We start from the raw sequence: 12,278 nt of genomic DNA on the forward strand, positions 1-12,278 counted from the left end.
TCAAAGGCTCAATTATCATATTATATAATATATAAAATTAGGTAAAAATAAATAAATCATACAAGTACTATCGACACATGTACAGATAAAAAATATGAACTCAAGCAACAACTTTGAAATTATAAAATTTATTATGATAAAGTTAATTTTGTCATTACAATCTAATATATAAATTTAATCACTCTTATTAAAATCATACCAAACATTAAATATAATATCCTTCATCTTATTTATACTTAACTTATTATTATATTATATATCAATGTTTATCCTATAATGTGTACCAAACTGTGCCTTGATCGAAGGTTTGCATTTCGGACACCTGGGCCACTCTCTACGTCTAAACCCTAGGCGCCGCTGCCGCTTCTGTGTTCGCCGTTCCGACCACACTATTCTGTTATTTTTTTTCTGAGAAGAATGTGTGGTTATTTTATATTATATTTTTAATTTAAATGTAAGACTCCACCTTATCTCTCACTTCCCTAACCATTCTCCTTTCGCTCCTGAGTTGCTGATTATTGAAGGGGAAATTAATCGTATGTCTCTTCTTTCGATTCTCAATCTGTGATTTTGTTCGCTCATCAATCTCTGATGTTTTTTTTTTTGCGTTGCATCCACAGGTATCTATCGGGATGGGTGGGAGTCAGGGCATTACAGCTGGTGTGTGCGCGGTGATTATAGTAATGTTTATTGGTCTCGAAATGCTTCTTCATAAATTTGGAACGTTATGAAACTTACTTGGTTTTGGTTTTATTTTTGGTATTTGATTCATGTTTTTCAGTAATTATTGCCCAAATCTTTGTTGTTTCGTTTGGAGACTTGCATATTTGGTTACACCTCATCCTCTATTCAAAGTTAAGTTACAGTATTTCCTCGGTTTTTTAGGTTTTTATTTTATCATTTTACTTTTTCAATGGAATACGAATATATGATTACATGGTATCATCGAATCATTGCATTCGTACACCATTTTGAACTTTTCTATAAGTTTTGAGATGAAAGTAGCCCAAAAGACCCAAGTAACTTTTCCTTGGGAATGATCCTTTTTTGTAGTTTTCAAGTTATTATCTTTAGTTTTTTTTCGAAGAATCCATTTCATCCAAAAAACGTTTTTTTCTCTGGATATTTTTGTATGTTTGTGTGTAATAAATACAATGGCAGCTCGACTTAGGAGGTAGCAAGAAACAAGGCTCTGGCTCTACTCTGCCTGGTTTAGATTCAAATTCTAGATGCAGTTAGTTTTTTACCATATGTCTGGTTTTGGCTCGGATTTGTATGGATTTCATATTTCAAGACATGTCAGTTGGTGAATTTTTATTTTGTTACTAAGATTTGCTTTGGATCCACTATGTTATGTGCTCCAAACTATTGGAGGTTAATTTGTTGTTTTGTGGTGTTACACAGATTTAATTCAAATAAACTCGAATGAAGGTTCGAATCACTCGAATTTTGAGTAATAGTTCAATTATGCTTGCACCAAGGTTCGAACAACTCGAGCTTGAGCCAAAATTACTTGTATTTTTGAACCTTAAATCGAATTGGAATATCATACATATTTTGAGCTTGAACTTGAATACCACTATTTTTTTATTTCAATGCTCGGTTCATTTACACCCTAATTTGGATACGGTTATAGAGATCTTGGTCCTGATTGAGTATGTCGTTACGTTTGTGTTTGTGTATAGTTTGCTTTTCTCTTCTTTTTTTTTTATTCAAAAAAACTAATTGTGTAGTTGGATCTTAAAAGGCACGAGTTTTTACGAGAAACGTGACAAACCAAGCACGCATCTCTAATCCGATCTGGCCCTGCACTACGAAATTAGTATCATCTCCGTAAAAGCTTGATAAACATATGTTAATGGCTCCAATTGCAGCTTCAGTGGCTCAATTTCCCGCTTCTTTTGCTTCTTCCTTCTCTTCGAGTAAGCTATTTCTTCATCTTCTCTATCTCTCCCCGTATTGTTGGCTCAATATGTTCTCTGTAGGACTTTTTGGAGTTGTTGTGTCTGTTTTTGATATGCCTGGATTCTGATTCAGTTTGAGATTATACAAACAAACTATTTGTCCATGTAAAATCAATATTGAAATTTTATCTTTGAAAGTTTTTCCATGGACCGTTAGTTTTAGAATTTATATTATATGTGCTGCAATTAGTCGTTGAAAATGGGAAAATAAATGAATTGTGGAAATTATAAAACTTGGGCACATGTATTTATTCCTTTAACTTTGGCACGCCATTCTAAATCTTGTACATCCAATGTGAAATCATTAATGCGTCTTTTGAATGAATGTGTTTTGCTTTTTGACTATTTGCTTGAGAAAATGACGGTTTAGAATTTGTTTTTTTTAAGAGATCTTATTTATTATTTTTTATCCCCAGCTGGGAAAATAGATCTCTATCTCAGCTGTGTTTGAGGCACTCGAGCTTTATGATGTTTAGCACTAATAGTATTCTAAATTTAGTAAGGGTCCTAATGGCCTTTAACATGCATGTTCTTCAACTTGGGGACATTATTGTAAATATGAAAGATTAAATTTTGGGCTTATTTCTTCTTTTACTGCGGTCAAAAATTACAATCAAACAGGATTTAAATTTAAAGAGTAATAGTAGTTTATGAAGCACAGAAAAGGGGGCCACACAGCGTGTACATGTTTAAACGATACAAGGAGAGGGAGAGGTGTGATGTGATATAAACTCCAATCTCTCTACATTTACCTCCTTCACATGATTTTGTTATATTGATTGTTGCACTTTGATTTTCTGACATCGCATTACCGTTATCTTTTGTTTCATTTCAAGGTAAGTCCTATAACGTTGTCAGCCATTTTGGCCTACCAAATTTGCCATTACCAGGAAACCAAAGTGGAATGGTTAAGAAATCTCTCAGAGTGCGTTCATTATTTGTTGGAAAGAAGGATAATGATGATAACAGTGACAATAGTTCTTCCAAGGTACTAGTAGAAAATGGTGGTTATACATAATTAAGGTTTGCTTGGTTTTGTTTTCAGAATTTTATACAAGCATTTTGAGAGAATGTTTGGTGTATGGTTTGGGCAAGAACTATGTGTTTGGTTTGTCTTGAGGAAATGTTATTGTTAATGTATGTGTCAAATCACATTAGAAATCGTTAGATAAAATTATTTAGAAATTTAAGAATAGAATGTTTCGCAATACAATGTAATAAATTAGTAGAATATTTTTTGAAATTGATGAAAATTTTAGTCAAAAGCAATGATTATGTCAGGGAATCTAAAACGAGGGTAATGTGTTTTTGAAAATGAAATAAAGGTGAAAATTAGCTTTTGTTTTTGTTTCGGGAAATAAAAAACTATTTCCCTAACACGAAAATCAAGCAAGGCCTGGTATCTTTGAAAAATGACTTATTATATTGTATTTAGTTGAGAGTTGAGACCATCCATGAAGAATGATGCCTTTCAGGGGATAACTTAACTTAATACCTGTGAACTGTCAAGAATATCATACCTTACTTGAGCCATTTTTTGGGCAATTCATTCAATTTTCAATATTCCTTTTGTTCGTTTTCATCTTTTCGTATATTGAGTTTCTTGCGATGAAGTTGTCATGTGCATGTATTTTGTATACGTTGTTTATATTTCTTCTGATTTGGTTTAATGTTGACCATTCAACTCGCCATTTTCTGCTCATAGAGCTCTAATAGAATGTTTATGCTCTATAAAAATAGGCTGGAATCTTAGGAAACATGCAGAATTTATATGAGACAGTAAAAAAGGCGCAGATGGTTGTCCAAGTTGAGGCGGTAAAAGTGCAAAAGGAACTTGCGGTGTATGTAACTATGGTTCATTTCTACACGTTTTTTATTGCTGCTTGTTGCTTGGATTTGTCAAATTTTACTTCAATGTGTTAATGTATTTGAATATTCTTGTCCTACTTTTAGAGCTGAATTTGATGGTTACTGCGAAGGCGAGCTAATAAAGGTAGATTTAACGTACCATAGTTGTTGAAGATTTGTAGACCTGCTCGGTTTGTTTTGATGAAATCTTTTCCAGGCAACGCTTTCTGGGAACCAACAACCAGTACGCATCGAGATTACCGAGGCTGCCATGGAATTGGGAGCTGAAGTAAGTTTGTCTAGTATACTTATTGGCTTAGTAGGCAAGTCCATTGCCCGTCACTTATATTGTAAATGACAACAAATTCGGACCAGAGCATAACACATATTAGCTCATTATGCTGTCAGATACCTGAAACTCCAATCAATAGTCATTTGATGTTTTTTTTTACAGAAACTCTCTCTTTTGGTCACGGAGGCCTACAAAGACGCCCACCAAAAGAGCATTCAGGTGAAAACTATTACCTGTTTCACTTCTCTTTTCACCTTTATCTGCAAAATCTTGAATCCAAATACCGTATTGTAGTTTGTTTAAAACATAAAAATATTGTAATCTTGCCTCCTATAATCTTGAGCTTTTGGGAAGGTGATTTCTATCGTCGGAGAACGGTCAGAAAATGAAATTGTACAGGTGAAATCCACGGCCTATTTTATTATAGGGTCTCAAGTAGTTATTTCTGGGTGGGTGGTGTTGTTCAGTACCCGACCAATATATGCATGTCCGTCTTTAGTGTTAATTTTGAATGTACATTTTCTAGTATCAACTTATAAATTAAGGGGCGTCTTATAGTGTAAAACTATTTTTCTTGTATGAACTTAAACACTGGAGGTAGTCTTATAGCGCTTAGCTATTTTTTCTTGATCCTACTTTCATCGAGTTTGATTTTTTTGAAAAAAGGTGGTTTGTAATAAAGTTCACTGGTGACTTTGGTTTGATGAACAATGCAGGCTATGAAAGAGAGAATGAGCAATCTTGCACAAAGCTTAGGAATGCCACCAGGTTTGACAGAAGGATTGAAGTGATTAATTCAGGGTTTTGATCAGCGGGAGGGATAGTTTTATCAATTTTGTATACCAAAGTTGGAGTTATTTCCCTTACACTGTGACTTGAGAATGTATTATAGTCCTTGATTTTTCATTATTTTTTTATTATAAAATTGTTCTGTTTTTCTCTCAATTTCTTGTACTATATCTGTGCTTCAACAGATACATGACACTTGTAATGGTTTGGGGATAGCCTATTATTATAAGAAACAACTTCAAATTATAATTTTTGCTTCAGTTTCTATATGAATACAGGAGTACGGGACATCGTGACTGGGTTATACAACTTTCAGAAAATAGCAATATCTCCTGAAGCCAGGTGTCCTGTTTTATCAAGCCATCGTGCAGCAGCTACTAATTCTCATTGAGGCTTTGAACCTAGATGGTGAGTATTTCTCCAGAACGTCTTAACGGATCTGTAACTTGGAGATAATAAGATTTAAAAAATTATGTTAGAAATTTCGAAGTCGAGGAAAGAGAGAACTATTTCTCATTAAAACTAGTTTGTCTCACACATGGTGCTTACGAGATATGACATTCGTCTTTTAAGATTCGACTTCCAACTTGTGATAATAGCACTGTAAATCACACGTTTGATAACAAGAAAATGAAATAAACTCCATTTTGAAAAGAAAGAAGAAAAAAGTTCAATATGAATGCAAATGTTCTTCTTTTGTTTGAACATATCAATGTTATTATTATTCTGTCTCTTAAGTATGTTAACTCATTCAGATAAAAGATAAAATGATATTTAAGTCACAAATCTCAAAATTGTGACCAAAAGACACATTGTGTGTTAACACAAGTTCTCTTAATTTAGTTGTCTTATTGAACCAAGATATTTGGATCTCCAATCAACTAGTTTGAATAGTCACTGTGAATTTTTTTTTTTGTAGATTTTAAGTTTATTTTTTTTGACAAGTTATAGACTTATCTCCATCCAAAGTTTTTTACTATGGATATGCCAAGTTATCTTATGATTTCACTTGATCAGAAATTGATAACACTAATTAGATCAAGTTTTGCACGATATTCTATAATTAGTATACACGTTCATATCTATAATCATTTATTTAATTTCGGGTTGTAGTTTAACATGTGACGACACCCTCACACCGAGTTATTTATAGAAGTTTATGACATTTTTGAAGTTACACAATTGAAATGTATAGAACGCCATTAAATTTGAATTCTAAGTGTTAAAACTTATAAATCCAAATCCAAGTATTAATTTCTTGCAAACCTGAATTTAAGCACAATTGCTTATATAATTTGAAACAAACTGAAAGGGATCGATTTTAGGTGACCAAAAGCGCAACGGAAGCAACAAAAATTTCAAAAATCATATATTAGCATGAAAATTTCGGCCAACTTGTGTACTAGGTGTAGCATATAAAAAAACACAAACTATGACATACATAGGGTATTTTAGAAATGTACCTATCAATCTTAAAAGATTGATGATGACTCCAACTAAGATGTTAACACGTTAGCTCTTGAATGACAAGATAATCTTCAAGCTTCCCTTTGAGCCCACCTTGCTCAAATATTAAACCCATCGCCAACAAGCTAGAACCACTCTAATTTTGCACTAGAAAAATTAGAGCATTTTTCTTTGAGAAGTGTTTTCTTTCCTCAACTATTGAAGAAGAAAAATGAGAGAAAAACTTGGAGAGTTCTCCTTGCAAGTTTCGGCCATCCCCTTTCAAAAATTTTTCACTAGTCTTGGTTGTGGGAAAATGTGTGAATTCCAAAGGCATGCCATGCCTTGGATGTTGCAAAAGTTGTCTCCCAACTTTTCACCTCTCATGCATGCAAGTCTTATTTGATTTTTAACAATTAAAAATCCATGGACTTATTTTAATTATCTCAAACATATTTGAGACTAATTAAACATTACTTGAATTCACTCAAGTCACTAGTTGAATAATTATTTCTAATTGGGCTCTACAAGGCCCAATATTGTTTAATTAATCCAACACTTGAATTAATTTAATTATTTGGACTCTACTAGGTTCACTAGAGTTTAATTAATTCAACACTTGAATTAATTTAATTTAGTCCATAATAATGTTTATGAAAATCACAATTTTCAAATACATTATTTATTTGGCCAACTTTTAATCTAGGAACACTTCCACAAATTAAAAGTCACATTTCTATCATAGAAGTCATACTTCTATTTTATTTATGCTTATAAACTCATTTACAAGCCGTTCAACACATTGAACAATTTTACTTCTCAACGGGATCTAGAAAGCTAGTACTTGTGTGGCCTTCAATGGTTCATTGATACAACTAGCCGTGGGTTCACATCTCCATGTGATTCGAACTAAACATGTCCTTATATGAGCATACCCCAATTGCTCCATTCTTAATTATCAACTCTTTGATAATAAGAACGTCAGAACTCAAGTCTGATAGTACCCAACGAATCATGTTAAACGCCTAGCAGCATCGCTTACATGATTCCCTAGGTATCAAATGATAGTGCCTGCAAGAACCATTCAATTATGGTTAGCGTACAGTACGGTCCCTTCAACTCATATATCCCGACCGATTCGACAACCATTGGTATATCGAGAGTTGTCAATGAATCGATACTATGTGTCATGTCGTAGTTGCATCGATGGTGTAATCTATGAAACCCCTTTCATAATTACCACCATACTCTGATCAGAGATTTCAACCTACATACACATGAGAACACATAGGATATCCATACCCGAAAGTAAGCGGTGAATCCCCGACTACAATGCATCGACTCCGATATGTTTCGACAAAACACCCAACCTTGCCACCTGGTGACCCCTTGAGAGTCGGTAAACAAGTCAAAGTGTAATGCTAGCACATATAGTCTCAATGTTGTCCCGGGTCATAAGGACTAATGGTGTACAACCATAAACTAGGACGTTTCCACTCGATAAGTGAGAACCACTTGGAAAGTCCTTTATGGAGGGTTGTTCAGTGCACTCTACCAGGAGCACCTATCTGCATGCTCGGACATCACAATGTCCCCTACCAATGAAACATGGTACTGACATCGGAGATACTAGTCTCGAACTCGAGCGGCCTATATCCTTCTTAGCGGCGGCTGAATCGACTAGGAACTGTTTAGAATATACAGTATTCCAAATATGAGTTTCATGATACTCATCATATAAGCATCTCATATTCTTTCTACTATTTGTATATTCAAGGGCTTTATCTATGCAACTAGCATGTGTATACAGATAAAGATGTGCCAAAATAATAATTTCAAATATTATTAAAATAAAGACTGTTTATACATAGAGTTTCATTGTGAACACTCGGCCAACACTTGGCTCGACGTGCACCTACTCTAACACAAACTTCTAATATAATGATAAAGTTCGAATTTTAAGCACACAACTTAGATCAAATTTTGCATGATATTATATATTTGGAGTACACACCCACACTATCATCATTTATTTAATTTTCGTGTTGTATTTTAACATAGTATTTCTATCGTAAATGAAACGTCAACTACTCATTTTTCTTACAAATATACTAGAATTTTTTTTATTTAAAAGCTTCGGCCGAACTATACCTATATATAAATACATTTTTAAAATCTTTTTGCACCATTTAAAAATAAATCAATCAAATATTATTTTGAAGATCCAAAAGAAAGTGATTCAACCATAAAGTCGTAAAACGTCAACTATAAACGTCAACTATCCTAACTTTAACATTTTCACAATAACTAACTCGAACATCCTCTCCAAAACCTCTCAAAATCATCATAAGCCATAAAATCTGAAAAAAAAAACAACTTAAATCATTTAGCATAAATGTCATTTATTTGCGAAAAAATTAGCGCTAGTCCTCGGGTTGTATGCACTTTCAGTCCAGTAAGATCAACCATCAAGTCCCTCCTTGACATCAACATCATGCTCACCTGCATCGATCATACCTAGCGAGTGTATTGACTCAGCAAACCTTAACCATGATAACAAGTAATACATATACATCCACATGTAACAATGAAAATATTTTCACTTAAAATAGCTTTTCATGAACATGCATAAACTTAAACATTTTTCCTTTCATCATATACAATTTTTTTCATCATATACACATACATTTTTCTTTTATTGAATTCGGATCGTTAATTGTTACTTTCGTTTCAGCTGAATGTTGATGGATCTATCTATGTGTAACCACAGTACTGGACGGCTGAGACATTAGCGGCACTCTCACCTGTCAATTGAGTCTTAACCTTACATATCATCATATCATGTCAATGAAAATACGGTCGTCGGACTCCCTCTGGGGCCTTTTCCCGTAAACGGACTCTCTCTGGGGCTTTTTCTCTCACGTACGATATTTCCAATCGTATCATCGTATCATCTTATTAGTCACAATCAATTCACCTCCTTCAATTTTTCATATTTCCATCACTTATAAAAATTCATGCATATTTTCTTAAGTCTCATGGACGTGACCCTAACCACAGTTAAGTGCTGTGTTCCCCTAGGAAAGAAAAGCCGAATCCTAGTCCTCAATGTATCTAATTTTTGTTCAGCCATGAAGCCCTCAGGTCCAGCCCTTATACCAACTCCTATGTGGCTCCTAAACCCTATAAAATTCATCTCTTTTGGGCCCCTTTAGGTATCTTTAGCATGAGTTTTTGAATCATAAAACATGAATTTATGGCATAGCATGACATAGAAACGAAAATAAATGCAAGGCAACATATTTTTCATCAAAATATACATAATATGGTGTGAAGGATGTTGAAAAAGTTTAGGCGTGTCTTTTCGTTTATTACGCACGAAAACGAGTTGGCGTTGCGAAGAACGACGATGTAGAAACCCTAGGCTCAATTCTTCCTCAAAATCGTGGATTCCCTTTCTTCAAAATCTCACGTGTGCGTGTGATGAGGGGGAGGGAGAGTCCTTGTATGATTATGAGTGGTGGGGCATGGGTTCAAGGGGGTTATGGTAAGGTTTTAGGCTTTTATTTTGATATAAAACAAGTGGTGTAAGTTTAGGCCCATTAACATTGTATAATAGGCCCATTAAGTCCATTACGTAATTTTCCAAATATTTTGTCTAGGAAAATTCGTGAAAATATTAGTCAAGTTCTCAAAAAGTTCATATTTTCGTCGAAAATCGAATACCGTTTAAAAATACGACTCGGCGTATATAAACACATCAAAACATCCCACTTTCAAAAATATCATATAGCATATACCATATTTTAAATTAAAAATAATAATTTAATAAAAATATTTTCCCTTTTTCAGCCCTCGGTTTCCGTTCCTCGATCACGTCTCGAATAGGTTTTAAAACATATTTTCATGCATTCATGTCAAAATGCGCATTTTAAACATATAAGCATGCACCCTATATCTAATTCATGCTATTAAAACCCTTTAATTAGACAGTTTCCATTTTCCCTAGATTCTCATACAGTTAGATTACATTATCGCATTTTGGATCTTACAGTAAATACGACACCCTTATAGTTTGAGTTATTTACATGAATTTATGACATTTTTTAAAGTTATACATTTGAAATGGATAGAGCATTATTAAACTTGAATTCTAAGAGTTAAAACTTATAAATCTAAATCCAAGAATTATTTTTTTGCAAACATGGATTTAAGTGCAATTGATTAAATAATTCGAAACAAACTTCTAATATAATTCTAAAGTTCGAATTTTAAACACACGATTGAGAAAATCCAACTCAAAAGTTTATATTTTAGATTTTAAGGGCGCAAGCTTGTATAATCCAAACTAGCATGTAGAATTAAATTAGAAAGAAAAGAAAAAAGAGAATGATGTAGTTCAATTATTTAAATTTCATTAACAATTTGAATTTTAAGACAAAAGTTTATAAAACTTAATTCAAGATTTAATAGATGGTAAATTTGAAGTTTTAAGCGTACATAACTTACAAAATTCAGTTAGAATCAAACAACGTACAAATAGTACAACGATTTGTCACAATGTACACGACACATTAAACATAATTGATACATCATTTTTATGTTCATTAGAAGCCATTAAAGCGTTATATTTTATTTCGCAAAATATATATATATATATATATATATATATATATATATATATATATATATAAATATATATCATATATTGTATTGTCATCAATGAATATGATGAAATATTCTTTTCTTCTATTTAAGAAGTCGTATAATTTTACAATAAATGGATTGACACCATTTATATTTCAATGCATATCCTATTTGATGATGTAAAATTTTAGACATATTATTGATCATTTTATAGTTTAAATTTAAGATATTGAGTTCATTCTGATTTTTTGTTTATTTATCAAGAATCTTCGTAAAATTTATATACAAATTATTGAATTCTTGAGCAAATAAACTATAGACATATTTATTTTCATGATTTTGGCATAATCCACGTGGTTCATAATTTTCAATCTTTGCATAATGCTGAGAAAAATCAACATGTTTCTAGCTTTTCAATAAAAAAATTCGAAAGAATATCAAATTTAAGGATTATAACAAAAAGAAGCCATGAAAAATTTCACAACCTAATATTTGAAATTCGGCGATTCACAAGTCGTCGTATTTTCACGAGATTGCACAATTTGAAGTCGTTCATTTTCATAGTCAACATATCTTTAAATTGTGAACCAAAAAAGAATAACACAAAATTCATCTTAATATTGTTGGTGGCAATTTCTCCGGAACATGTTCACGGGATCTGTAACCTTAAAATAACAAGACTCAAGAAACTATGTTAGCACATTTTAAGTCAGGCAAAAGAGAACTCTGTCCTTGAGATGAATTTTTCCCGTATATGGTGCTCACGAGATATGACAATCGTCTCCCAAAATACAACGACTTCCAACTTGTAATAGTATCACTACAAATCACGAGTTCCAGAACAAAAAATCTACATCTTCTTTAGGCTTCTTGAGGTTGCCAGAGCTCTTATGTTTAATTCCATTGTTTCAAAACATTTTTGGGGGGATGCCATTCTTATTGCAATTTACTTGATCAATCGCATACCTTCTCGGGTCCTTCACTTTCAAGCCCCAAAGCAAGTCCTCTTAAAGAACTATCCTGATACCCTATTCGTATCTACTCTTCATCCTAAGATATTTGGGTGCACTGTGTATGTTCATGTATCTCAACATCTTTGGAGCAAACTTGACCCAAAAGCTACTAAATGCATATTTCTTGGATACTCATCAAACCAAAGAGAGTGTTATTCTCCCATTGCAAAGAAATTTTACGTTACCATGGATGTAACTTTCTTCGAGAATCGGCCCTTTATTCGAAAGCTGATATTCAGGGGAAAAATCTTTCTCTCAAGAAGAATATCAATTTTGGCT

The 12,278-nt window shown here is 33.0% G+C and overlaps 1 protein-coding gene across 16 annotated transcripts; it reads left to right on the forward strand.

Moving 5' to 3' along the window:
* The first annotated feature begins 301 nt into the window (after positions 1-301).
* On the forward strand, positions 302-5,147 carry LOC140809226 (nucleoid-associated protein At4g30620, chloroplastic-like). 16 transcript variants are annotated; one of them, XM_073166758.1, is made up of 10 exons: positions 302-536; positions 621-1,298; positions 1,405-1,481; positions 1,734-1,922; positions 2,801-2,952; positions 3,705-3,805; positions 3,918-3,957; positions 4,030-4,101; positions 4,267-4,323; positions 4,821-5,147. In XM_073166758.1, the coding sequence occupies exons 4-10, from the start codon at positions 1,853-1,855 to the stop codon at positions 4,893-4,895; spliced, it is 567 nt and encodes a 188-aa protein (XP_073022859.1). In that variant the 5' UTR covers positions 302-536; positions 621-1,298; positions 1,405-1,481; positions 1,734-1,852; the 3' UTR covers positions 4,896-5,147. The 16 variants fall into 16 exon arrangements, with proteins under 16 accessions (XP_073022859.1, XP_073022860.1, XP_073022861.1 ...); XM_073166759.1 differs by having other exon boundaries at positions 1,748-1,922; XM_073166760.1 differs by having other exon boundaries at positions 621-1,234.
* Positions 5,148-12,278: the final 7,131 nt, after the last annotated feature.

The sequence above is a fragment of the Primulina eburnea genome, chromosome 13 (genome assembly GCF_022965805.1).
Source record: "Primulina eburnea isolate SZY01 chromosome 13, ASM2296580v1, whole genome shotgun sequence".
In the NCBI taxonomy this organism is placed as follows: Eukaryota; Viridiplantae; Streptophyta; class Magnoliopsida; order Lamiales; family Gesneriaceae; genus Primulina; species Primulina eburnea.

Coding starts and splice junctions, on each gene's coding strand:
- LOC140809226 (XM_073166758.1), top strand. CDS start 1,853: ATGTTAATGGCTCCAATTGCAGCTTCAGTGGCTCAATTTCCCGCTTCT. Junction 2,953..3,704: donor GTGACAATAGTTCTTCCAAG/GTACTAGTAGAA, acceptor CTATAAAAATAG/GCTGGAATCTTAGGAAACAT. Junction 3,958..4,029: donor GCGAAGGCGAGCTAATAAAG/GTAGATTTAACG, acceptor AATCTTTTCCAG/GCAACGCTTTCTGGGAACCA.